The sequence below is a fragment of the Ceratocystis lukuohia genome (assembly GCF_044167205.1).
Source record: "Ceratocystis lukuohia strain C4212 chromosome Unknown Supercontig6_pilon, whole genome shotgun sequence".
NCBI lineage: Eukaryota > Fungi > Ascomycota > Sordariomycetes > Microascales > Ceratocystidaceae > Ceratocystis > Ceratocystis lukuohia.
Window position 1 is genome coordinate 1,706,743 of NW_027263525.1, and position 25,300 is coordinate 1,732,042.

The window sequence follows — 25,300 nt, forward strand, 5'->3', positions numbered from 1 at the left end:
AAGAGAACAGAAAGGGGCCTGTTTCTTGTACAGCTTTAGCTCTTACTGCATCTAATGCTTTCTGCCCTAACAAGAGGAGGCTGTCCGGCCTGATTGAAATTAGCTTGACGCCTCGCCTCCACCTACGAGATTTCTCGTTGTTTACCTATTGCAAGACCGCATTACAGATACCACAGCACAGATCTTTCTAATGGCTACTCAGACACGCATTGATACGCCTGCGCCGTCCACCCAGCGCCAGATGCTATCAGTTTTGTACGGCCCAACGGATGTCCCGTTGGTAGACCTTACTTTGGGCGATCTCCTCGAGCTCCAGGGCTACCAGTATGGCAACAGGGAGTGTCTGGTGATACCATGGACTGGAGCAAGATGGACCTACCACGACCTCAATCGCCAAAGCTGTTTGATTGCCCAAGCTCTTCTGGATATGGGTATTGGCGTTGGCGATAGAGTGGGGATTATGGCGGGAAACTGCGAGGAATATGCTGCCGTATTCTTCGGGGCATGCAAAATCGGTGCCGTACTTGTGATTCTAAACAACACATACACTTCTACCGAAGCAATGTATGGTCTGAGTTTCTCTGGTGAGTCCAGCACTATTATTCAACGGTACCAAGTAAAGTAGTGCTAATGCGGCGAAAAAAAAAAAAGAATGCAAAGTCTTCTTCACCACGCGCAAGATAGGTCATGTGAGCAACGCAAAGCTGCTCACTGAGTTGGATAACACTGTAAACGCACCGGCTGTGATCATGCTACGCGGTGCCAAAGATGAAAGGTACCCCACATACAAGGAGCTGGTTGAGAAAAGCAAAACGAAAGATCACCGGCGTCTTGTCAGAGTCGCTTCCAAGGTTCTGCCTCATCAAGTCGCCAACATGCAGTTTACCAGTGGCACAACAGGCCATCCAAAAGCTGCAACATTGACGCATCAGTAAGTAGAAATGCACCCCGTTTGCTTCCATTATTCCCAGCGCCTTTTTGCATCTAACAGCACCTAGCAATCTTGTCAACAACGCACGCTTCATTGGTGATAGAATGAGACTCACCCCTGATGACATTCTGTGCTGCCCCCCTCCCCTTTTCCACTGTTTCGGGCTTGTTCTGGGGCTTCTCAGTGTGGTTACTCATGGAGCTAAGATTGTTTATCCAGCAGAGGTGTTCAATCCCACTGCCACTTTGAAAGCAATCACAGATGAAGCATGCACAGCCATTCATGGCGTGCCAGCCATGTTCGACACTCTGCTGTCGCTGCCCCGGCCAGATGGATTTAAGCCACGCCTGCGAACTGGCATTATCGCTGGGGCGCCGGTACCGCGGTACTTGATGGAGAAGCTGGTCAGCATTCTCGGAATGACCGAGTTCACTAGTAGCTACGGGCTAACCGAAGCATCGCCAACCTGTTTCAATGCCTTCACCGACGATGCCCTCAGCAAGCGGCTGACCACAGTGGGGACTCTGATGCCGCATGCCATGGCCAAGATCGTTGACCATGACGGGAAAATAGTGCCTATCGGCCAGCGTGGCGAGCTGTGCATGGCTGGCTACCAGCTGCAGACAGGCTACTGGAACAACTCGGCCAAAACGAATGAATGTATGGTGCGCGATGTCGCTGGAACATTGTGGCTGCACACGGGCGACGAAGCCATGTTTGACAAGGATGGCTACTGCACGATTACAGGTCGCTTCAAGGACATCATTATTCGAGGGGGTGAAAACATTTACCCGCTTGAGATCGAGGAGCGACTGATGGATCACCCGGCTATTTCGCGGGCCATTGTTGTCGGCATCAAGGACGACCACTATGGCGAAGTAGTTGGCGCCTTTCTCGAGATCGAGGAGAGCGTAGGGAAGGCGGCTCCGTCCCAGGATGAGATTCGTGGCTGGGTGCGGACGCGGCTTGGCAAGCACAAAGCTCCAAGTCACGTGTTTTGGTTGGGTCAAAACGGGATACCAAAAGAAGTGCCGCTGACTGGCAGCGGAAAGGTGCGCAAATTCGAGATGGCGGCCCTAGGAACCGAACTGGTGCGGAGGGCGAAGGGCAAACCAGTATCCAAGCTGTGAGAGAAAAAACAGAGCGTAGTAGTTTGTGCATGCACAACTAAGATGGAGTCAATATTATGAAAAATGGGTCCTTGCACAATATGTTTCACCTTACTGTACCACCCCAGGATCTGATAAGAAAAGCTTTGATCCCCTCTATAGAAACGCGCACAACGAACATTTTAACCGTTTTAGAGGCCCAAGAGCCCAAGAGGATGTCGGGCTTCCGAGGCTGCAACTCCTGCGCAGATTTATCTGCAGCAGATGAGAGTGATTATCTGTCTTTTCTGCGAGTTTTATGGTTGTGACTTTTCCTGTACTGCCCACTGCGTTTTATTCTTGTTTTTCTTTGTATTTTTTGGTGAAATTCATCTTGGTAGTTACCTTGTTGTCAGGCCACTCTTGCCCTCTTTGTTTCCCTGCCAAGTCTTGGGGCTGCCTACTTTCAGTGAGCGATTATTTGCAATCCTGAGCATTGACAGATTCGTTTTGCTTCTATAGCTGTATCGATTGTATCGCAGTTGCAGCTCAGCGTTTTGCTTTTCTCCCCATAGCAGCATTATCACCACATCATTTAGTTACCGACCTTGCTTCTGTGCCGCTCTGTGAGGATGTCTGATAGGGCGCCTATCCTACATTATAGTCCGCGGCATCAGAAGACAGATTATGGAACTGAGAATCTGGGCGGCGGCCAAAGTGCCGGAAGCTCTCAGCAGCACGGGCTGTTGCCAATAGAAGAGGAACGCGCGGCCACTGCCGATCTTCCAGCAGGAGTTGCCGGAGTTGAAGCTGTGACAATGATCTGGACTATTCGTGATCTCAAGATTGCGTATGCCTTGATTTGGTTCATTTACTTGGTAGACACCCTTCAGCAGACAACCACCGGTAATCTCCTTGCTTGGGTTACGTCTGACTTCTCAGCCCATTCCCTTACTGCTGCAACAACTGTGGTCTCGTCACTGCTCAGCGGACTCTTGAAACCAACCTTGGCAAAAGTGCTGGACACATGGGGCCGGCCCCAGGGATACGCCATTTCTGTGGCTACGCTGACCATTGGTCTGATGACAATGGCGGCTTGTAACGGAGTGGGAATGTTTGCAGCCGGCCAAGTATTTTATTGGGTGGGCTACAATGGCCTCTCGTATACTCTCAACATCTTCATTGCTGATACTTCGGCACTCAAGAACCGGTCCTTGATGTTTGCCTTTTCTACATCGCCGTATCTGATCACTACTTTTGTTGGCGGCTTTGTAGCAGATGCATTTCTAGGAGGGCCTGGCTGGCGCTGGGCATACGGCGTATTTGCTGTTATTACACCCGCAATCACCATGCCGTTGTTTGTTCTCATGTGGCGCAAGCTCAAGACAGCCAAAGAAGCCGGCCTTGTCCCCGTGAGGCCTAACACTCGAGCCCGGTGGGAAAGGATTAAAGGCTACTTGATAGATTTTGATGTCGTTGGCCTGGTTTTGATTGTAACAGGCTCGGCGCTGCTCCTTTTGCCTTTCAATCTTTATACCCGCCAACGAGAGGGCTGGCACTCGCCCCTGATCATTGCCATGCTCGCCGTAGGCAGCGCCTTGACAGGAATATTCGTGATATATGAAGTATTTTACGCTCCCGTCAAGTACATCCCGTACTCTTTTTTCAAGGACCGCACCATAGTGGGCGCGTTTGCGCTTTCTGCCATTCTCATGGCTTGCTTTTACATCTGGAACTCGTACTTCTCGTCGTTTCTGCAGGTCGTCAACAATTTGGATGTTGTTCAGGCGAATTACGTTTCCAATATTTTTACGATTGGATCGTGTCTTTGGTCAATTGTCACGGGTGTTATAATCCGCAAGACCGGCCGCTTCAGGGGGCTTGCTCTGTATTTCGGCGTGCCATCAACTATCCTTGGTGTGTCACTCATGATCAAATTCCGACAGCCTGGAGTTAATATTGGCTACGTGTGCATGTGCCAGATTCTTATTGCGCTTTCTGGCGGCACTCTCGTCATCACGAAAGAAATGGCCGTCATGGCCGCGGTCTCGCATCAACAAATCGCCATCATTTTGGCTGTAGAGGCTATGTTTGCTAGTCTGGGTGGCGCTGTTGGATCGACGATAGCCTCGGCGATTTGGCAACATACATTTCCCCAGAAGCTACAGGATTACCTGCCCGACGAAGTCAAACCTGAATTAGCCAAGATTGTTGGCAGCATAGCGGTGCAAAAAAGCTACCACGTAGGGTCTGCAGCCCGAGATGCCATCGAGAAAGCTTATGCTGAGTAAGTCATTCTGATGCCGATTTTTTTTCTTTCTTTTTTCCCTTTTTTTAATTCATGTAGACTATGCTAACTGCGCCTTCTTAACGCAGCACCCAGCGCGTGATGCTCATAGTTACATCAGCCGTCTTGGCCTTTTCCATTATTTGTGTTGCTGTCTGGCGAGACTACAACGTGAAGGACTACAAACAGGTCAAAGGAACCGTCGTGTAGTGAGTGAGTTGGCTAGGGGCTGGATAGGCCTGGTGGAGCTAATATAGTGCCCGAGACTGTTGTATATAAAATATAGCCAATATTTCCTGTTCACCAGTCCCATCCCGCCTGACGCGAAGGACAGGGTACGTTGGCTAATATTAGCGTAGGATCTCGAGTACCTCTGTAATTTTATGGGTCAAGCCCATTTCACCCCACTTGCCAAATGCAGAAGCGAATGGGTGATGACCCCTGACCGGCCGGAAGAATACCGGATAAACTTGCGATACGTATGCGCGTAGTTGGTGGAAGAACCTGATTCAGTCCGGCAAGAAACATCTAAACAACACTATAAGAGACCCAAGTCCACAGCTATCATGGAGCTATTGCATTTGACGAAGCCTTCCCGGATATACGACGGGCTCGGAATTCCGTAGGAGAGCCTTGGTCATTACTACAATGCTTGCATGTTTTTTGTAGGATTTGCATGATTTGTAACAGGCAACTGGAAGGAATCTCGAAGTGGGTACCAATAGTAGCTGTACCTGGTGTTAATATGACAGCACGTCAAAGCCACTAACACAGACGCCGAGTCAAAAACAAAAGTAACTGGCTATCTATTCTCTCTCCTCAAAAAATCATCGCTGCTTATTTGCCCTTTTCGCAGTCAGTCCCAATCGCCAGGCGCTTCTCCCCACTATGGCACCTTCTACGCAGCAACTCTCGCTCTCAACTGCGGCCACTGGCTCTCCGATTCTGGCTCTGCCACATCCGTACCTCTCTGCATATACGCTTCGCGAGACCTCTGATAGCCAATATGCCATCGACGAGACAGATGCACCCAAGTCTGCCCTGCCGGCTCCAGTCGTCCGTTCCGACATCCGCCTTAGCAATTTCACTGAGCTTAAGAGTAGCGAGACACCTGTCGGCTCCAACAACAGCGCCTGGGCACGGGCTTGCCGGTCGCCTTTGAGCACTGTCTCCTGGTCTGCTTCATCGCCGCCGTCCATGGCCCAGCTATGGCTGGCTGTCTATGTGCTATTTACCATCCGGCCAAGCGTCGAGCATTTTCGTCTTGTTCTGCAGGGCAATGGTGCATCAGTGCTATGTGCTCAAGTAAAGGCTGTAGCGCTGGCGGTCGACCATCCGCAACAGGTGGGTGGCTCTGAAAGCGACAGCGCAAGTACTAGCCATACCACATTGCTGGTTCTGCGCAGCATGTTCTGGCAGGGTGCGGGATCGCCGTTTGGCCCGCGATCGGTGTGGACGCCATCCGAGTCACTAGCTCGCGAGGGGCTCGCACTAGATACTTTCCCGACAACACCACTGCAGCACACCATGACAGTGACATCTGCGGGCGACCCTTTCAACCCCCAGTGCTATCAGCAAGCTTGGCATCCTCTGCGGCCCTCCAAGCCAGTCCCAGGAACGGTAGTATACTCGCGCTACATCCCTCATCTGAAGGAAAACTTTTCCATGATAGCAATCGACTACCATAATGCAGAGCATTTGAAGCTGTTCCATGAATGGCAGAACGATCCACGTGTTTCACAAGGCTGGAACGAAACAGGTACATTAGACGAGCATAGAGAGTATCTACGTCGGATAGACGAAGACCCGCATCAATTCTCGGTGCTAGCACGCTTTGACGACACATGCTTTGCGTACTTTGAAATCTATTGGGGCAAGGTATGTGCACATGAAGTTTCCCTCAACTTCTTCCAAGAATACCGCTCATCTAATGCATATTTTCATAGGAGGATCGCCTAGGTGCCTACTACACTGCTGACGACTATGATCGTGGCCGCCACTCACTCGTCGGCGACGTGAGATTCCGTGGGCCACATCGTGTGAGTGCATGGTGGAGCTCGCTGATGCACTTTTTGTTCCTGGATGACTGCCGTACGCGGTTTGTAGTGGGCGAGCCCAAGGAAACCAACAATACGGTAGTAGCATACGACTTGATGCATGGCTTTGGCATAGAAAAGTTTGTGGACCTGCCTCATAAGCGCAGTGCTTTTGTCAAGTGCTCGCGCGAGCGCTTCTTCCAGATTTGCCCGCTGGGAGAGAACGAGAAGGTTGTGGGTGGAATGCGTATTGGGCTTGTGGCTAAGCTGTAGGGAGCAGGGATATCAAAGTGTTGGCCAAAAAGTGCAAGGTTAGCCTATCATAAAGACCAGCATTGAAGTCTTGGATATTGAGTATTAGACCAAGTGTTGGGTGTTGTTGGAGAGCTAGAGCCAGCAATCTACTTAATCTTTCTTCTTATGGTAGCCGCCCCTTTTGCTTGCAGTTCTCTTATACGACAACCTAATTCTCTTTATTCTTAGTTACCCTACCACCAAGTCCCATATAGTCCCAGCAGATGCTAAAGCCAAGATCGTCCCGAAAGTACATCTCCATCACATCTTCACCAAACTTGACGTCATCTGGCCCGCCGGTCGCCAGTGCCTTTTTCCCGACAGCTAAGCCAATAACAGGAGGAAATTCGTCCAGGTTGTTGAACTCGGGCTTGTAGTCTGGGAATATATCGGCCAAGATAGATTGGTGCACGTTGTAGGCAGCGTGGTACCCCATGTGCATCGCGCCGCCACAGCGTTTGATACCGCTCCACTGTGCGATATCGCCCAGGGCAAAGTGTGACTTATGATTGGGCGTGTCTTCTACGAAGCACAGGCTGGGCTCAATCTTTATGTACCCCTCAGAGTTCACTGCACTGCTGGGTAAATAGCTGGAGGTCGCTGTTGGGCTGGATAAAGCCATAATAACCTCACTGACCTCCAGCTTGTGGCCATTTGTGAAGGTGACTTCTTTGGTGACAGACCCGTCCGCTCCTGTTGTCTCCTTGACGCTTTCTAAGCGGTGCTCCATCAAGGGCTCGACGCCGCTTTCGCGCAGCAGATCTAACGATGCGTCCTTGGCTGCATCGCAGAGAGCCTCAGCAGACAATAGCTTAGTCCTAGAATGTGCAAGCCAGACCTTGACATCGGGCTGAACCGATTTGAGCTCTGCAGCCATTTCAATACCAACGGCACCTATAAAGAAGAGAGGGTTAGCAAGCCAGCTCGCCAACTTACCAGATATTTGGTGATTCTCCTTTTCTTTCTTTGCTCTTTTGCTTACCTCCACCAACGACAAGCACGCCCTTGGGTGCTTTTGTCGACCGAGAAATTTGACCCTGAGCCTCTTCCAGATACTCTTCACGGGTGAGACTAAGTGGCACGCTCGGGAAGCGACGACGCAGGCCAGATGAGCACAGTACGTAGTCATAGTTCTCCTGGCGGGGCTTTTGCGCTAGGTGCTCTAAAATCGTGGCCTTCTTCTGCGCTGGGTCGATCTTTTGCACGCTACCGTGGATAAAGCGCACATTTGGCCGCTGAATATCTGGTATATCTGCGAACTTGACCCAGAACCTTTCGGCAAACTTAGTAGATGCAAATGCGAGGGGACCACCAATGAGATGGACTGCAATAGGTGTTAGTAGTAAGCTTTTCTCAAGGCAGTTTTCTAGGCTCTCGGCACTCACAAAAGCCGTCACGCTCGTCTACGATGGTGATTTCAATGGGTAGGGTCTTGGCCTCGGGGTGGTGCTTGTACTCGGAATGGCCAATACGGGGTTGTAGGCCACTCGCAAGATCAAGCAGATTGACCGTAGCCGAGAGGCCAGCATAAGAGCCACCAACAACCAGAACGCGAGTAGCAGGGCGAATCAAAGCGGGCATGTTTGCAGCACAAGTGTGAGTATGAGTATGATGAGTCCGGAGATCTGAGGGCAAAGAGGCAACACCCGAGAGAGAAAGGGGACAGGAGTGTTGAAAGGAGCAAAACGGAAAAGTACTGAGACCGGAGACGCAGGGAATAATTAGTCCTACGGGGTGGTCGGGCAACGAAAGGACTGCGAGACCGGTGCTGCACAGCAAAAGTAAAATGAACAAATGGGATAAACGTAGCAGGATGATGAGTGATTGCCCGAGGTTAGGGCTCATAGCGACATGGAACAAAGTTACTTAGAAGCCTGGACTCGGATCCTGATGGGTCGTCCAAGCCTAAACACATCTCCTATTTTCCTTCGTCGTCGTATGCGTTTATCTAATTCAACGCTGGCTACTGTGTCCCAGATAGGCATAGCATAATTAGCAGCTCGGCTCGGGCCTATAATAAACGAAAGAAAAATGCATTGAATGAATAACAGGCCCTTTCTCCTCACTCTCTCCCCCCTCCCCCCTAGGCAAAAATTATCAGATCCGTCGGGAAAGCGTGATTGGTCGGTCAGCATCAGAGCTCCTGCCACTTGTGTCAGCCCATGCTGACACCGAGGCAAAAGGATTCTTTCCCTTAGATTTGACACGGGGCAGCTTCCCAAATAGAGCAAGTGGTACAAAAAAGCTCTTGCCAAGTCTTTTTCCCGCTCGTGCCTGGTGTAGGATCAATGACAGCTCTGCAACCTTACCGTTTAGGGTAGCTGCCTAAAGAAGCAGTTAGCCGGTCCATTTCTTACGTTTGCCCCAGTTTCGATACCACATCGGAGGGGTCCCCGGCACTTCGAATTGACACCCGGCCTTCATTTACTCCACTAAAGTCTACTCAACCTCAGTTCCATCCTAGCTGGAACTTTGATGTGACTGTTAGCTTGGCTAGGTGAAGGATGAGCTTGCCTGCTAGCTTGGCTTGTGACAAAATGCCAAGGCAAATTATCTGATCAAACTTTGATATTAACTACGGACATTCTGTTCCCTTGAGTTCGCCCGGCCCGAAGTCGCAGTGCAAAAGGACGCCAGAAATGTAACAGCATTTAACATGGCAGTGAGAGAATGCTAGGACAAGCGAACCAGGCTAGGACCCGGTCCAAAGGAGGAGGACCATCGCTGGGCTTGGAGCTAAGGTCTGTTTTGGCTGCAGCCTACTAACGAAGTTCTAGACAAGCTAGAAACATACCACCAGCTGTTTGTTCCCCCTGCTTTTTCCTTGCTCTTTTGCTTTCCCTCTTTGACAAGAGCCATCTGATTAGCCAGCCTTTGTGCCCTAGCTAAAAAGATCTGATAACTATCTTGTCATACAACCTTTGTTCTTTTTCCCCTTTTCAAGTTCTTGGGGCTTTATGAAGAGCCAGAGTCATATTCCACTGTTGTAGCTTTAGATTCTACACGAAACTGTGACGAACGTTCAGATTATGGCATCAAGGCGATCAAGATCGCCTGCATCTAATGCAGCTGACCAGGGGAAGGACACAGCAACGTCTGTAGCCATAGTAAGTAGCTGCCTCAAATCTGCTCGTCCATTTACAATCTTTATTGACCTGTTTTTCGTATGGTAGATACCGCCTCAAAAGAAGTTCTCGGGTCTCTCTTACTTTCGGCTCCTGTTATACTCCAACCCAACATGGTTCGACATCTTCCTCCTCATTACCGGCTTCTTTAGCTCTATTGCTGCCGGCATACCAATGCCCCTGATGGCTATCCTTTTTGGCGAACTCATAGACGACATGAGTGATATGACATGTGCCCGCAATGACTCAAACAGCAGCAGCAGCAGCAGTAGTCTTGAGTTGCAACAGGCCAAGGACCGGTATCAAGACCAAGTTAACGACAAGGTAGTGCTCCTTTTATGCGCTGCCTCTGCAGGCCTCCTTCTCATCTACATCTATGCTGTATCGTGGTCTCTCTTCAGCCAAAGACTGTCCCATCGTATTCGCGACCGGTACTTTGCTGCGCTTCTGCGTAAGGATGCCGAGTTCTTTGACACACGACCAGCTGGCGAAGTCTCATCCAAGCTTAACAACGATATTCAGACTATCCAGACCGGGACAAGTGAGAAGGTTGGCCTGTTTACCGGCAGCCTGTCCTTTTTCGTAGCTGCTTATGTTGTGGCATTCACACGCGACCCCGAGATTGCTGGTATGCTTGTTTCAGCATTGCCAGCCTTTTTGCTAATGGGCTTCTTCGGGTCCAAGTACACGCAAAAGTTTGCTGTTTCCATGTCTGAGGCTCTAGCCAAAGCAGCGTCGATTGCGTCAGAAGCACTATCTCATGCTGCCGTAGTTCAAGCCTTTGGGGCGGCGCCGCGTCTGGAGAGCAAGTTCGCTGCCAGCACTCTAGCTGCGCAAAAGGCGGGTATTAAAAAGGCAGTAGCTAGTGCCATTCAGGCTGGCCTGCTGTACTTTATTGCCTACTCGGCCAATGCGCTAGCCTACTGGAAGGGCGCAATGAAGATCGCGGATACAGTTGCCGGTAAGACTTCGGGCTCGTCCGTGGGGCAGATCTACTCGGTTGTATTTATTCTTGTCGATGCTTGCATTGTTCTCGGCCAGATCGCGCCTCTTCTACCTGTTTTTGGAGCTGCTGCTGGGGCTTTTGACCGCCTTGTTGAGGATATTGAGCATGAATGCAAGATCAATGGCGACGACGAGTCTCTCGATGATCTATCTGTTGACAGTCCTGGAGCCTTGGAATTTAACAACATCGTCTTTTCCTACCCCTCCCGGCCCGACAACCCAGCTCTCCGCGGCCTCTCGCTTTCATGCCCAAGTGGAAAGCACACAGCTATTGTTGGCCCATCTGGAAGTGGCAAGTCGTCGCTTGTTAGCCTCATGGTCCGGCTGTATGACCCTACTAGTGGCTCTGCCACCTTTGATGGTCGTGATCTGCGCTGCGTGAGCTTGCGCAGCCTTCGAAGCATGTTCAGCATAGTACAGCAGGAGCCATCGCTACTTGGCCGCTCCATTTTAGAAAATATTGCCCTTGGCCTTGTCAACTCGCCGCGTCCCGAGCACAAAGCTCTCCAGGAAACCTTACTAGGGACCAACCTCAAGGCTCTTGCAGACAAGATTTGTCAAGGCGAAGACATGATGACTGCAGCCAAGGCTATTAGTGTCAATACTGCTATTATTGCAGGCCTTGTCAAAGATGCCACTGACATGGCTGATGCTTCCGCCTTTATTGATCACCTGCAGGACAACTATGGTACTAATGTCGGGTCCTCGGGCGGCTTGATCTCTGGTGGTCAACGCCAGAGACTTGCCTTGGCTCGGGCTTTGATCCGTAATCCCAAGATTCTCATCCTTGATGAGGCTACAGCGTCACTAGACTCTGAGTCTGAGCAACGCATTCAAGCCTCCATTGACCGAGTCGCTCAAGGTGGACGCACCATCATCTCTATTGCTCATCGCCTATCTACTATCAAAAAGGCGGATAACATTGTCTTTCTTAAGGATGGCCAGATTCAGGAGCAGGGCACTCATTCTCAGCTCATGGCTCAAGGTGGTTTATATTCCAAGATGGTCCACCTACAAGATATCAGTCGCGAAGAATCTAGCGATGAATCCAATGACAAGACATCTATCAAAAACTCTTCAAGTCTTGACCTAAGTAATGACGAAATGGCACAGGCAAAGTCCACGAACGGGCTTAATCTAGCAACCTCCAAGATCTCTATCAAATCCCAGGCTGACCAAGAAGAAGAGGTCATCAAGAAACTGCAGCTCGATGAGCAGCTCTCTTTTGGCACTGTACTCAAACGCCTCTTCAGCCTCATTCGTCCCGACATCATGTGGCTGTTAATTGCCTTCTTTGCAGCAACTTTAGTCGGTAGTGTGTTCTCTGGCGCAGGCATTATCTTTGGCAACACGGTTGGCCGTCTAAGCCCTTGTCATGAGCCTGATTATATCAGAGACACTGGCCGTCTATTTGGCGGTATGATGTTTATGCTAGCCGTGATCGAATTCTTTGCCAATCTTGTCTCGTGGTCTGCCTTCGGATATGTGGCTGAGAAGCTGCTCTTCCGCGTTCGAGTCTTGGCTTTCCGGTCATTATTTGAGCAGGGCATGGACTTCCATGAGTCCGAGGACCGCTCCCCCTCTACTTTACTATCGCTCATCACCAAGGATACGTCAGCTTTAGGCGGGTTCAGTGGCTCTATCATGGGCCAAGGCTTTGCCGTGTTTGTCAACCTGGTCTTTGCCATTATCCTGTCACACATCGTGAACTGGAGGATTGCCCTGGTCTGTCTTGTTGTGATCCCACTTATGCTGGGGGCCGGTATTCTACAATATCGCGAACTTGCAAAGTACGAAATGCGTTATGCCGGTGCATTTAGCAGTGCTGTGGCCATTTCGGTCGAAGCCGTCAACTCTATAAAAACCGTGTCGGCACTATCCCTAGATCAGGAGATTCTCGGGTCCTACCGCCGTGCTCTAGATGAGCCTCGCAAAGGAATTTTTGCTGCGGCGGCTTTCGCGAACATCTGGCTAGCTCTAGCCAACTCTCTTGGCAACATCATTTATGCTTTTGCGTACTGGTGGGGGGCCAAGCAGATCATTGCCGGCCATGCCACCCAAGCTGAATTTTTCATTATTCTAATTGCCATGCTTGTGGGTGCCCAGCTATGGGGTCAGATGTTTGCTTTAGCTCCCGAAGTTTCACGTGCTCGCTCTGCAGCCTCCCGTCTTATCAGGATTATTGACATGGGATCAACAGATTGCAAATCCGCACGCAACCTAGACCGCAATCTAAGCATAGACAACTCCAGAGAAGATCCAGATGAGGAGTCACACATTGCTACTGGCGAAAAAACCCTTACCCTTGAGGGTAGTCGTCACAGGGGAGTGAGTGTTGAATTCCAACATGTCTCTTTCTCGTACCCCGCTCGCCCTGACATCAAGATTCTTGATGACACTTCGTTCCGTATTGAGGCTGGCCAATTTTGCGGTCTTGTAGGTCCATCCGGAGCCGGAAAGTCAACCATCATGTCGCTTGTCCAACGCATGTATTCTTGCACGTCTGGTAGCATCACTCTGGGTGAAAAAGAAATCTCAAGAGATGATGTTACTTTCCGCAGTGATACTGCGATCGTACCCCAGGACCCAACCCTATTTGATGGCACCATTCGTTTCAATGTCGGTTTGGGTGCTAGACCTGGAACCGAAGCTAAGCAAGAAGATATCATCATTGCTTGCAAGTTGGCCAATATGCACGAGACCATAATGGCTTTGCCCGATGGCTATGATACCGAGTGTGGGCCCAACGGCTCGCGTCTGTCGGGTGGCCAAAGGCAGCGTCTAGCCATTGCCCGCGCTCTTGTCCGAAAGCCCCGCCTTCTACTATTAGATGAGTCTACCTCGGCCCTTGATGCCGAGAGCGAGCGTGTTTTGCAGGACAGTATCGACAAGGCATCGGCAGGGATCACTGTTATTGCTATTACACACCGTCTTCACACCGTCCGTAAGGCCGATGTGATTCTAATGATTGAGAGGGGCGCGGTTGTCGCTCGGGGAACTCACGATGAGCTAATGGCAACTAATGAGACCTACCGGAACAACGCCACACACCAAATGCTGAGCACATGAGCGTCTCTCTTCTATGTTTCATGTTAATATTTGTAATTAAAGTCAGAGGGGAATAAATACTGAGAGCGGAATAAGAAAGGATAGAGATACGTATAGAGAAAAACACTCTATCAATGTTACTCTTGTAAAACTGCAGCAAGCACGCTTACATGAATATTTACTTGTGATATGCATATATGCGATTGAAGAGGAAGTACTTCCTATATTCTGCATGCGGGAGCCCAGCCCGTCTCCACAAAACCCATTTATTAGCCTATTTTGAGCTATATCTTGGTTGCACACGGCTCTAGGCCAGCTTCCAAAAATCCAGACTAAGTCAAAACTAGAGGCTCATCGCTGAAGGGGCTTGAATCTCAAGCGCCCTTGTGCCATTTTATGCACAGACGCAAATTCGCTAGTTGATGTTAGTGTTTCTAATTTTGTGCCTCGCAGTTGTAACAACACTTGTTCTTGCCAAGACTTGAAGATGTGAGGCTCTACACTACACACTACCCAAAGTCACGGGGCCGTCTTTGCTTAGTCATTAAAAAAAAAGCCCCTAGCTCCACTGAAAACATGTCACTGATTGGTCTGACAGTCACAAGTTTACGACCCATTAGTGGCCCCTGCTCATTATCTTGTCCGTTATCGTCAACCTCCAGAAAGCTAAAAAGCTCGTAGGCTACTAGATGGGGGCGAAGCTGATGTACACAACTTTTAAGCTTGGGCACAGTCTAGCACTGACTTCTTTCCTCCCACATTTATCCAACTTGGCGGGCTCTCGCTCTTAATCAACTAACCCCTCAATCTATCACCCTATCAATCAAGCAGTTCTCCGTTTTATTTATTTCTTCATCTTTCAAAATTCACCATTCCGTCCCTACCTCGCTCTTCAGGCCCCTCCTCTACAGTCATATCGTCGACCACGCCGCCCGCACGCTCGAGCACTGTTGCTGCTTCCACTTCGCATCTTGGAGGAGGGAGCGACTATACCCACACCGACGACATTGAACTTGCACCATTAGAATTTCAACGCTCAGCCCAGGAGGCTCTTCGAGAACAAAAACGACGCGACAAAAGGCAACGGCTTCTACAGCAGGACGAAATGAGGTTCTCTCACAGTATCCAGTTCAATGCTGTACCTGATTGGAGCAGTCATTACATCGCTTACAGTAACCTGAAAAAACTGTTGGTCTCCTATCTCTATAGCTTTGACTCCGACATGCATCCGGTACTGACACTGTCTACCCCATAGCATCTACTCCCTCGAAAAAAGCACCCATCTAGCAAGTGGCGGTGATGCCGAATCGCGGCCCCTGATTTCACGCGAAGATCCCGAGGTCGTGTTCACTCGCGCCCTCGATGTCGAGCTTGAGAAGATCTCGTCCTTCTTTGTCGCCAAGGAAGGCGAACTCGACGATGAAATGAGCCAGGTGCTACACGATGCCGACAACTACGACCAAGAGGCTGCTGACCAACTTGAAGATGCTCGAAACCCCACTGATAATGACCGCCGCCGTCCCCGCACCGGTAGTGTGGGCAGCCTTCGCTCCCAAGATGACTACGCTGCTGAAGACTCGGATGAGCGTGACTCGGATGATGAAACCACTGGCTTGAACAAATCTCGTCTAAGCCTCGGTCGTCGTCGCACAGCTCCTGCAAATGCAATGCACTCATCCATGCATACCGGCACCGATATCACAGCCTCTACTGAAATTACACGCTCATGGCGCCGCATGAGCACCACCATGGACGAATCCAACGAGCGAAGCTATCTCTATTCGTCGGGAATCCTCCTCAAGAAGCGCATCATTAGTTTGTATGTGCAACTGTGCGAGCTCAAGTCTTACGTGCAACTCAACAAGACTGGTTTCCGCAAAGTTCTCAAAAAGTTCGATAAGATCCTGGACAAGAAACTGCGTGAACAATACATGGCCAGTACCGTTGAGCCAGCATATCCCTTTCGCCCTGAGGCACTAGAGGCACTAGAAACGCGCATCCGTCGTATGGAGGAAGCATATGCTGAGATTGTTACCAAGAGTAACATCGACCTCGCACGCAAGGATCTACGTTCCCACCTACGCGAGCATGTTGTCTGGGAGCGCAACACAGTTTGGCGAGACATGATTGGTATGGAACGTCGTGCTGAGGCGGCCAGTCTCGGCAAAACTCTACTAGGCCCTGACGCCGCAAGCCGGCGTTTGCAGGGCGATGATGACAAAACGCCAACTAGGAAACAGCTGCGCACACCATTCGGTCGCTATCAGCTACCTGCGTGGCTTTTCAGCAGCACCATGGTTACCCTACTTGTGTCCATCTTCTTGTTCGCAGCCCTGTTAATCATTCCTATCATGGAAAAGCCTGAGCAGCAAAATTGCCTTGCCATGCTAGTTTTTGTTTCAGTGTTGTGGGCTACCGAGGCTATTCCGTTATTTGTTACTTCTCTCATGATTCCGTTCCTATGCGTCATTCTCCGTGTGGTGCTGGCGGACGATGGCACGCACCGCCGCCTCCCAGCCAAGGAAACAACCTCGTACATTTTCTCTGCTATGTGGACGCCTGTTATCATGCTTCTTCTAGGAGGCTTTGCCCTGGCTGCTGCGCTGTCCAAATGTGCGATTGATAAGCGTCTAGCAACTTTTGTCCTTAGCAAGGCTGGCACCAAACCTAGCACTGTGCTTCTGGCCAATATGTTTGTTGCGGCTTTTGCCTCTATGTTGATTAGCAATGTTGCTGCTCCTGTGCTGTGCTTCTCTATCATCGAGCCGATGCTTCGTACACTGCCCTCGGACTCCAACATGTCCAAGGCCGTCATCATGGGCATTGCGCTGTCCTCCAACATTGGCGGCATGCTCTCTCCTATTGCATCGCCGCAGAACGTAGTAGCCATGGGCATTATGCAGCCAGAGCCTACATGGATCCAATGGTTCTTCATTGTTATTCCTGTTGGTATCGCGTCAATTCTGCTGATTTGGGTTCTTCTTATCGCGTCCTTTAACCCTGGCAAGAACACCACCATCAGCCCCATTCGCTCGATGCGTGAGAGCTTCACCGGGGTGCAGTGGTTCGTTGCAATTGTTACCATGTGTACCATTGGTCTATGGTGTGCTAGTAAGAGCCTGGAGCCTTTGTTTGGTGACATGGGCGTCATTGCCATTATCCCCATTGTTCTATTCTTTGGCATTGGCATCCTGACCAAGGAAGATTTCAACAACTTTCCGTGGACAATAATCATTCTCGCTGCTGGAGGCCTGTCTCTGGGCAAGGCAGTGAAGTCATCTGGTCTGCTAGACACGGTAGCCCACCTAGTTTCCGAGGGTGTTGAAGACATGAGCCTATATGGTGTGCTTGCTGTCTTCTCCACCCTGATACTAATAATTGCCACGTTCATCAGCCATACCGTAGCTGCGCTGATTGTGCTTCCTCTAGTCTACGACGTCGGTATTGAGATGGACACTCCTGCTCCTAATCTACTAGTCATGGCCGGCGTCTTGATGTGCAGTGCAGCCATGGGCCTACCTACAAGCGGCTTCCCCAATATGAGTAAGTTTGACATCTTCACCCCGGTCAATATACGTGTACATATACACATATACTAACAATTATTATTATAGCTGCCATCATGAAGGAAGATGCTACCGGTCAGCGATACCTGCAGGTGAAGCATTTCATCAGCAGAGGCGTGCCCAGCTCAATTATCTCTTTAACGGTGGTCTTGACACTGGGCTACGGCCTCATGAAGGTAGCCAAACTAGATTAGAGGCTGCTTCTGATACTTTATTTTCTTTTGTTTCTTTTGCTTTGCGGTTGCGTAATTTTTGGTTTATATGGTGAACGATAGATCTACTAGATTGCCGCATTTTTACGTTAGCCTAGCTTGACTTTGCGCAAAGCGTTCCATGATTGGGTGTGGATGTAAATGAAGATTGGCGAACGTTAGAGTGCTCAAACGACTCCATCTAATAGTTGCAGTTTAGTGACATGTACTAGCTCTTTTTACCAATAACCGAAACTCCTTAGTAAATGGCCGTTTCTGCCATTCAGCCTTATCAACACGTCTTCTCATTAGTGTACTCTTCTTGCCTGCATCGCCACCAGCGCTTATTTGTGTTGTTATTGTTATTTTACACTGCAACTACGCGCCCCCAGTCTCTAGCCTTGGATTTGCATCATTTTTTTTCTCTTCCACTACGCTTTTCCTCTTCCTCTACTCTTCGTAATATCGACCGACAGCTATGGCCTCGGTAGGCTTGCCATTCAATTCTCACTCTTCTTCCCAACCTGCTCATATTTGTGTCCTACCATTCTAACTTGACCATCATCTTTCCTCAAGTAGCACGGCATAATTCGCTCAGTTCATGTCCGAACTGAACAACAACGCCAGGAAGATCTCAAAAAGATCGACAAGTACCATAAGCTTGAGGGAGAGATTCGCTCACGGGTAGGTTGTTGTCCCTGACCAAACCCTTAACCCCGGCCGTCTCCTGTATTTGTCACTAGCTTTTAGGGTCTGATGTCATCGTACTTCCCCTATGCTTCCGTTCCCTGATCCCCCCAATTCTTTCATTTTCTCCAAGATCTTGTTCAATGATGACTGAGACATGCATGCTGCACGGACTACCCTCCCTTTGTTTACCTTGTATGAAAAAACCCTCTCGCCAAGTCCGTCCACCTGAACATCACATGGTCAGCTATATATACATGCATGTGTCCCGTGATTTTAATTCTCGCCCTTGATGAGGTTCCTTAGGCCCAAGCCCAAGACTTTTCGCCCGACACGTTTGATCACACAACTCGCCTTATTCGTCTCAATCCTGAGTATTACACAATATGGAACGTGCGCCGGCGATGCATAACCTCGAGCTTATTATCCGTACTGTCGGATGGCTCCTCCTCCTCGATGGAATCGCCGAATTCATTGCCGACTCTCACAACATCGCCCTCTACCGCCGGCTTCTCCAGTTCTTCGTCCCACGAGACCCAATGCAGCCCCGAATCCCCGCCGACTTGGAAGCCTGGTACAACAGTTGACAAGCCAACAGCCGCTCACAACCAGGACCTCGAAATCCTCAAAACCGAGCTCCTCTTTACCATTCCGCTGCTCATGAACCATCCCAAATGCTATTGGATTTGGGATCATCGCGTCTGGGCTCTAGAGCAGACTATCAAGAGACTCCCTGCTAAGATGGCGCGTGCCATATGGGAAGAAGAACTTGCTCTAGATAGCAAGATGCTGCTACGCGATTGCCGTAACTTCCATGCCTGGGGGTATCGTCAAAAGCTCACTGAACGACTCGAAAGCTCAGAGCTTCTCGGGTCAAGCATGGCGCAAGCAGAGTTTAGCTATACCACGGAGAAAATCAACACAGATCTTTCCAACTTTTCTGCGTGGCATCGTCGCGCTACATTGATCCCTCGCATTTTGATAGAACGCGCAGCGACCAGCGAGGATCGCAAAAATCTTTTTAACCAAGGTAGGAAGCATATTTTGTGACAAGTTTAAACAAGGCACGCGAGCTAATCTAGCAAAATCTCTCGCATAGAACTTGAGTTGGTGCACAACGCTCTCAATGTCGGACCTGAGGACCAGTCTCTCTGGTACTACCACCAGTTTCTCATGTCGAACGTGATCTCCTCGGATCCCAATAAGTCATTCGTTCCCTCGCTCTTGTCCGAAGATGCAAACGCTATAGTTGATGAAGTGCTAGAGTTCATACAAGATCTCGCAGAGGATTATACGGATATCAAGTGGATTTACGAGGCCTTGTTAGAGTACATCCCTTACAAGTCTAAAATCCAAGGCCGCGCCCTTCTGAGTGAAGAAAAAGTCGAGCTCGCTGGGCTTATCGGGAAATTGGAAGTTCTTGATCCGATGCGGAACGGTCGCTGGAGGGACACTCGAAGATCCCTTGGCCTGTAAAAACTCATGGGCCCGTGTAGTTTCTCTATTTTATACCAACCATAAGTTTTCTATTCAGTCCTGGAGCTGAACAATTGTATCTTTGCTTCTTAGGGTCTATGTTTAGGGTTTATTTTGAATAGTAACCCCACTCGTTGCCAAAAGTTGACTCTACTTGCGCTGTATTCTTAAGAACCGCGGAATTTGACTAAGCTCCAACTCTCTATTTGTTTTGAGACAAAAGATCATCTGCTGTTTCATCAATCGTCATGTCGTTTATCACAGTCGCAGCTGCAACTTTGCCCAGCGTCCCTCTGGACTTTGGAGTATGCGTTCCGCTCTAGTACTGCAGCTACCAGGAAATGTCTGGTTTATCGCCATGTTCATATTTTTACTAACAGACTGCTGGGTATAGGGAAACAAAGCTCGCATTCTCGACTCTATCCGTCTTGCCAAGGAAAAGGGCGCTCTTCTTCGTACTGGCCCCGAACTGGTACGGCAACCTCACTGCTAAGTATATCCTAACTCGTTTCAAGCAAGTTGACTAATGCCCTGATAGGAAGTGCCTGGCTATGGATGTCTGGATCATCATCTTGAGGTACAAGAAACTTCGTCTGCTGTTGTGTTTTTGGTGCCACTGGCTAATACTGCTACTAGGGAGACACCTTCCTCCATAGCTGGGAGGTTGTTGCAGAGATCATTTCGGACCCCATTTGCAAGGATATGCTGATCGATCTTGGTCTGGGCGTGCGTCACCGCAATGTGCAAGTTATCCTCGACATTCTAGTGCTACTGTTTTTACTTGCTGCTGTTGCGTATCTGTTCTAACAAAATGCAGCCGCTATAACTGTCGCGTCTTCTGCACGTACAAAAAGATCTTCCTTATCCGGCCGAAAATGTCACTTGCTAACGACGGCCTGTACCGCGAAACTCGCCACTTCACTGCTTGGGTCAAGCCTCGCACTACGGAGAAGTACTACCTGGAGACCATCATTCGCGATGTCACCGGCCAAACTAGCGTTCCCATTGGTGATGTTGTGCTTTCAACTCCCGATACTGCTATTGGCTGCGAGACTTGTGAAGAGCTATTTACTGTAAGTGGCATGGAACGGTTGTAGTGAATGAGTGCGAAAGACCCTTTTCTGACAAATACATATAGCCCCTTAACCCTTCCACCTACATGGGGCTGAATGGCGTTGAGATTGTCCTTAACTCAAGTGCTTCGCATGCCGAGCTGCGCAAGTTGGAGACTCGCTTGAATCTTATCACCAACTCGACCCGGAAACTCGGTGGCGTCTATGTTTACGCCAATGCTAGCGGCGTTGGTATGTTTTCGCTTCATCCTTTCTATTGCGTCCCTGATTATTTGGTCCTAACTATACTTTAGATGGGGATGCCCGTATGATGTTTGATGGCTCCTCAATGGTCATCTGCAACGGCGGAGTTCTTGCCCAAAGTGACCAGTACTCTCTTGTAAGCTTGACCCAACCCATTGGAATAAAAGTACTGAATGGACAAATGAAACTAATAGTTAAATCTTGTTTCAATAGCGCCCCGTAGATGTCATCACTGCTACTATTGATATCGAGGAAGTGCGCAGCTTCCGTGCTAGCTGCTCACGCAATGTCCAGGGAGCTGAACAACCGGATATCCCGCGTGTTGAGTGCGATCTAAAGCTTGCCCGCCATGCCGACGAAATCTATCTCTCAGATGAGCTGCACAAGACCCATTCTCAGGCCCTGCGGCTCCTAGATCCCATGGAAGAGATGCATATGGCTGAAGCCGTCTACTTGTGGCAGTACCTGTCACGCACCAATTCTCCTGGCTACTTCCTCGCTCTCTCGGGCGGCCTGGACAGTGCTACTGTGGCTTTATTCGTCTATGGAATGGCTAAGGTGGTATTGAAGAGTATCCAGAACGGCGAGACTGTGACGCTGGAAGATTTGAGACGGGTTACTGGCGAGCCAGACTTCATGCCAACAACTGCACAAGAAATTATGTCCAGAGTCCTACACACCTGCTACATGGGCACCGAGCACAGTAGTGATGAGACTCGCTTGAGAGCAAGACATTTGGCGGAGACCATTGGTTGTATCCACTCTGAGATCAAGATTGACAATGCCGTTGCGGCACACGAAGAAATTATCCATCAGGCTCTTGACTTCAAGCCTAAGTTTTCTGTGCACGGGGGCTCGAGAGCGGTAAGTCGCCTGCTTGATCTCGTTTAACCATTTTTATCCCTGGTTCACATGGCTAATTATGTTATAGGAAAACCTTGCCAAGCAAAACATTCAAGCCCGTAACCGTATGATCGTGGCCTACGAACTGGCGGCTCTATCGACTACTTCTAGAAACACCAAGCGTGCTGGGGCAAGCATGCTTGTTCTCAGTTCAGCCAATGTCGACGAGGCTCTGCGTGGGTACCTAACCAAGTACGACTGCTCATCTGCTGATATCTCCCCGTTGGGCAGTGTATCTAAGAACGATGCCAAAGACTTTTTGCGGTGGGTTCAGAAGACATGGGAGATGCCGCTAGTTTCAGTAAGTCCTTTGCTCTTGAATATTGTTCGCGCCATAGCTTTGAGAGCAGTAATGAATGCTGACAAAATTATCAGAGCTTTATCGAGGCCACGCCCAGTGCCGAGCTCCTCCCACTGTCTGCTGGTGTGCAAAGTGATGAGTCCGAAGGCGAAATGGGTCTGACTTATGCCGAGCTCAGCATATTCGGAATCATGCGCAACGTGCACCGCCTGGGACCATGGAGCTGTTACCTGCGCTTGTTGAGCGAGTGGAAAGAGCGGCCAGGTTTTGGGCCGCGTGAGATTGCTGCCCGTGTGCTGCGCTTCTATCGCTTCTATGCTATGAATCGCCATAAGGCCACTGTGCTGACTCCCAGCATACACTTGTCTTCTTATAACCCAGATGACAACCGCCATGACCTTCGCCCGTTCTTATATGTGGTTGCATGGCCATGGCAGGCAGCTAAAATCGAGGCTCATGTCAAGGAACTGGAGGAGAAGATTGCAGCGAAGAAGATGGCGGAGTAGATGGGTAATAGAGACTATACTGTATGTATGTATGTATTTTTTAACGTCTACTTACTGGTTTTCCACAGCAATACGACGGCATGTTCTGGATGGAAGGGGAGTAAGAAGATGTCGTCCTCCGACCTTTCCTCTGGGCAGTCAGCAGTTGCAGGTGTGCGTCTTCTTCGAAGTACTCCTATGACTTTTGAGGGTCCAGCCTTGCGGCCAGGAGCCTTCTCCGTAAGACGTTAGAGACTGTACTGATAACTAGAGGGAAAAAAAAATGAAAAGATTAGTTGAAATCGAGACTATAGTTACAAAAGACTCCCTCCCCATCATGAGATGGGGACAAAAAGTTAATTTTCGACAACGACAGGATTCGAACCTGTGAGGGCGAACCCATATGATTTCTAGTCATACCCTTTAACCACTCAGGCACGTTGCCTACAGTGAATCGTGCTATAGTTGGGATTATAATGGTGGCGATGAATTTGCGTCGAAAAAAAAAAAAAAATAGATGCTGAATATCTCCGTCGTTTGATCTCAGTGATTCCAGTAGACGTTAAAGAAATCCAAATCAAATCAAATCTAGATGCCGAATATAGCCTTCAATCGACGACATACATATCGACAACGCAGCTAGGCCACCTGATGCAACATGAACAGACTTGACACAGAGAAGTTCACAAAAGCCTGCGCAAGAGAAAGCAACTCTATACACGCAAGAGAACCCCTAAGGGAGGACGACATCGAACAACTCGCAGCTAACCTGATCAAAGCAATGGCTAGCGCACTCGACAAGGCAGCACCCAAAGCTCTAGGCAAAGGCACGGGCAAAAGGTGGTGGAACTCGCGATGTGCGGCTGCGGTCAGAGATGAGTTCGGCGTGGCGGAGAGCCGAAGAGGGAAGTTCCATCAACACGTGCTTTTAGGTGTACAAGACAAAGAGGAGGGTGTTCCAAGTGGAGATAAGATCGGCAAAATGGGGGCTATGGAAGCAGACCATTGAGAACATGACGGAAGCTGCCGACGTGCTCAAACGGTTAACCGAGTTGGGAAGCCAGGCTCGGCTGGAGGACCCCCCTCGTTAACTCAGAACGGTGGTACAAAGAAAACACCACGGGAAAAGGCCGAAGCCCTCCTAGACACCGACACCCAACTGGTGGCTGGATGGAGGTGAAGTAGGAAGCTAATCCGAAAGCAAGACTCTGGGAGAAGCTAGCCTCGGCGAAAGTCAAAGCTGAAGAAGGTCACATCAATAGTCACCTTCAATATCAAGGGCGCCTTTGACGCGGCCAAGAAGGAAAGGCTAGTAGCCAGACTGAGAAGCCAAAGATGGCCATAGTTCCTCTGTAAGTGGACAGGTAGGTGAGCCCATCTGTAGATGGAGGACTCCCAATGGAAAGAAAGGTAGGGAGTAGTCTACTTCAAGGCTCACTAGCCTCGCCAATCCTCTGCATGCTCGTCATGATAGATCTCTTCAAGAAGCTCCAGGGTTTCGAGTGCGCCGACTGTGAGATCTCATGCTGCTTTAGGCTATCTAAGGCCACATTCAAAAGCGCAACAAAAAGAGAGCTGAAAAAAAAGACATACAACACTGGGGATTCCCACGTGGTCACCCACCGTAGTACTAGTCCAGCGCTTTGTAGGTTAACTAGGGGAGAGCGGACGGGATCCCGTGCTTTCTACAAGCTATGGTCGTATGTTGGAAGATTTGTGAGATATCGCCTTCCATAGAGAATGTTTTCACATCATGAGAGTGCAAAAAAGAAACAACTGACATACAACACCGAGGATTCGCATGTGGTCACCCACCATACTACTGGTTCGGCGCTCTGTGGCTTGACTAAGGGGGAGCAGACGGGACCCCGTATTTTCCACAGGCTATGGTCGTATGTTGGAAAAATACGGCCCTTATCGGACATTATAGCCGACTTTAGTTGGCCGGCATCCGGCGTCTACGACCACAGGGAACTGTGAGTGAGGCAAGTCGAGTCCTAAGAGACTATGTAGATGAGACGATTGGAAGACCAGCTTGACTTACAAGGCAGCTCGCTATTGAACACTCAAGCAAAGCTCGTGTGTCAAGGATTGATGGCATAACACCACATTAGCTACACAGGAGAAAGGGCCTATCGCGCCTCTACTATAAGGAAGGGTAGAAAGAGTAGTAAAGATATCTTCTGCCCAGAGCTAGTATTCCCACCAAGTCCTCTTTCCGCATTTCCGATACAAGAGCCTCACAAGAACAGAGCCAGAACATGCCCCGGAGGCCAGAGCCAGGGATTGAGGCTTCTATAAGTACTGTAGGCAATTGTAACACAGCTTCCCACCTAGGTGCAAGGCCTGCAATCAGCTCAAAGAACGAGGCCATCGATGGACATGCAAAGCATTGCTAAGGTCATAGATCCAAGTACTGGCAGGCAAGCTTCCGAGAAACACCAAAGCAGCAAATCTTGCTGCTGTCGAAATGTATGTGCGTCGACAACTGCTGGCCGCTCGGGAGTTGCTCTGAAGGCAGTATAGGCCAGCTGCTCTAACGCTGAACACGTTCAGGCCTT

At 49.7% G+C, this 25,300-nt stretch overlaps 3 protein-coding genes across 3 annotated transcripts; 2 read left to right on the top strand and 1 right to left on the bottom strand.

Annotated features, from left to right (window-relative positions):
* Positions 1-190: 190 nt before the first annotated feature.
* On the top strand, positions 191-6,615 carry HOO65_060404 (Siderophore iron transporter mirB; the record flags this gene model as incomplete). Its single annotated transcript, XM_071003581.1, has 7 exons — positions 191-584; positions 652-931; positions 999-2,057; positions 2,684-4,306; positions 4,396-4,515; positions 5,167-6,184; positions 6,253-6,615. The coding sequence occupies 7 exons, from the start codon at positions 191-193 to the stop codon at positions 6,613-6,615; spliced, it is 4,857 nt and encodes a 1,618-aa protein (XP_070857754.1).
* Positions 6,616-6,805: 190 nt separating this feature from the next.
* HOO65_060405 (uncharacterized protein) lies at positions 6,806-8,217 on the bottom strand (the record flags this gene model as incomplete). Its single annotated transcript, XM_071003890.1, has 3 exons — positions 6,806-7,530; positions 7,619-7,960; positions 8,022-8,217. The coding sequence occupies 3 exons, from the start codon at positions 8,215-8,217 to the stop codon at positions 6,806-6,808; spliced, it is 1,263 nt and encodes a 420-aa protein (XP_070857755.1).
* Positions 8,218-9,665: 1,448 nt separating this feature from the next.
* HOO65_060406 (multidrug resistance protein 1, 2, 3 (p glycoprotein 1, 2, 3)) lies at positions 9,666-23,748 on the top strand (the record flags this gene model as incomplete). The annotated part of the gene is made up of 20 exons (XM_071003573.1): positions 9,666-9,743; positions 9,810-13,710; positions 14,711-15,002; positions 15,070-17,357; positions 17,429-17,556; positions 18,199-18,255; positions 18,565-19,288; positions 19,358-19,730; positions 20,021-20,039; positions 20,129-20,206; positions 20,273-20,311; positions 20,371-20,507; positions 20,552-20,807; positions 20,873-21,038; positions 21,101-21,186; positions 21,264-21,914; positions 21,982-22,254; positions 22,329-22,756; positions 22,829-22,979; positions 23,422-23,748. 20 exons carry the CDS (start codon positions 9,666-9,668, stop codon positions 23,746-23,748), a joined length of 10,452 nt encoding a protein of 3,483 aa, XP_070857756.1.
* Positions 23,749-25,300: the final 1,552 nt, after the last annotated feature.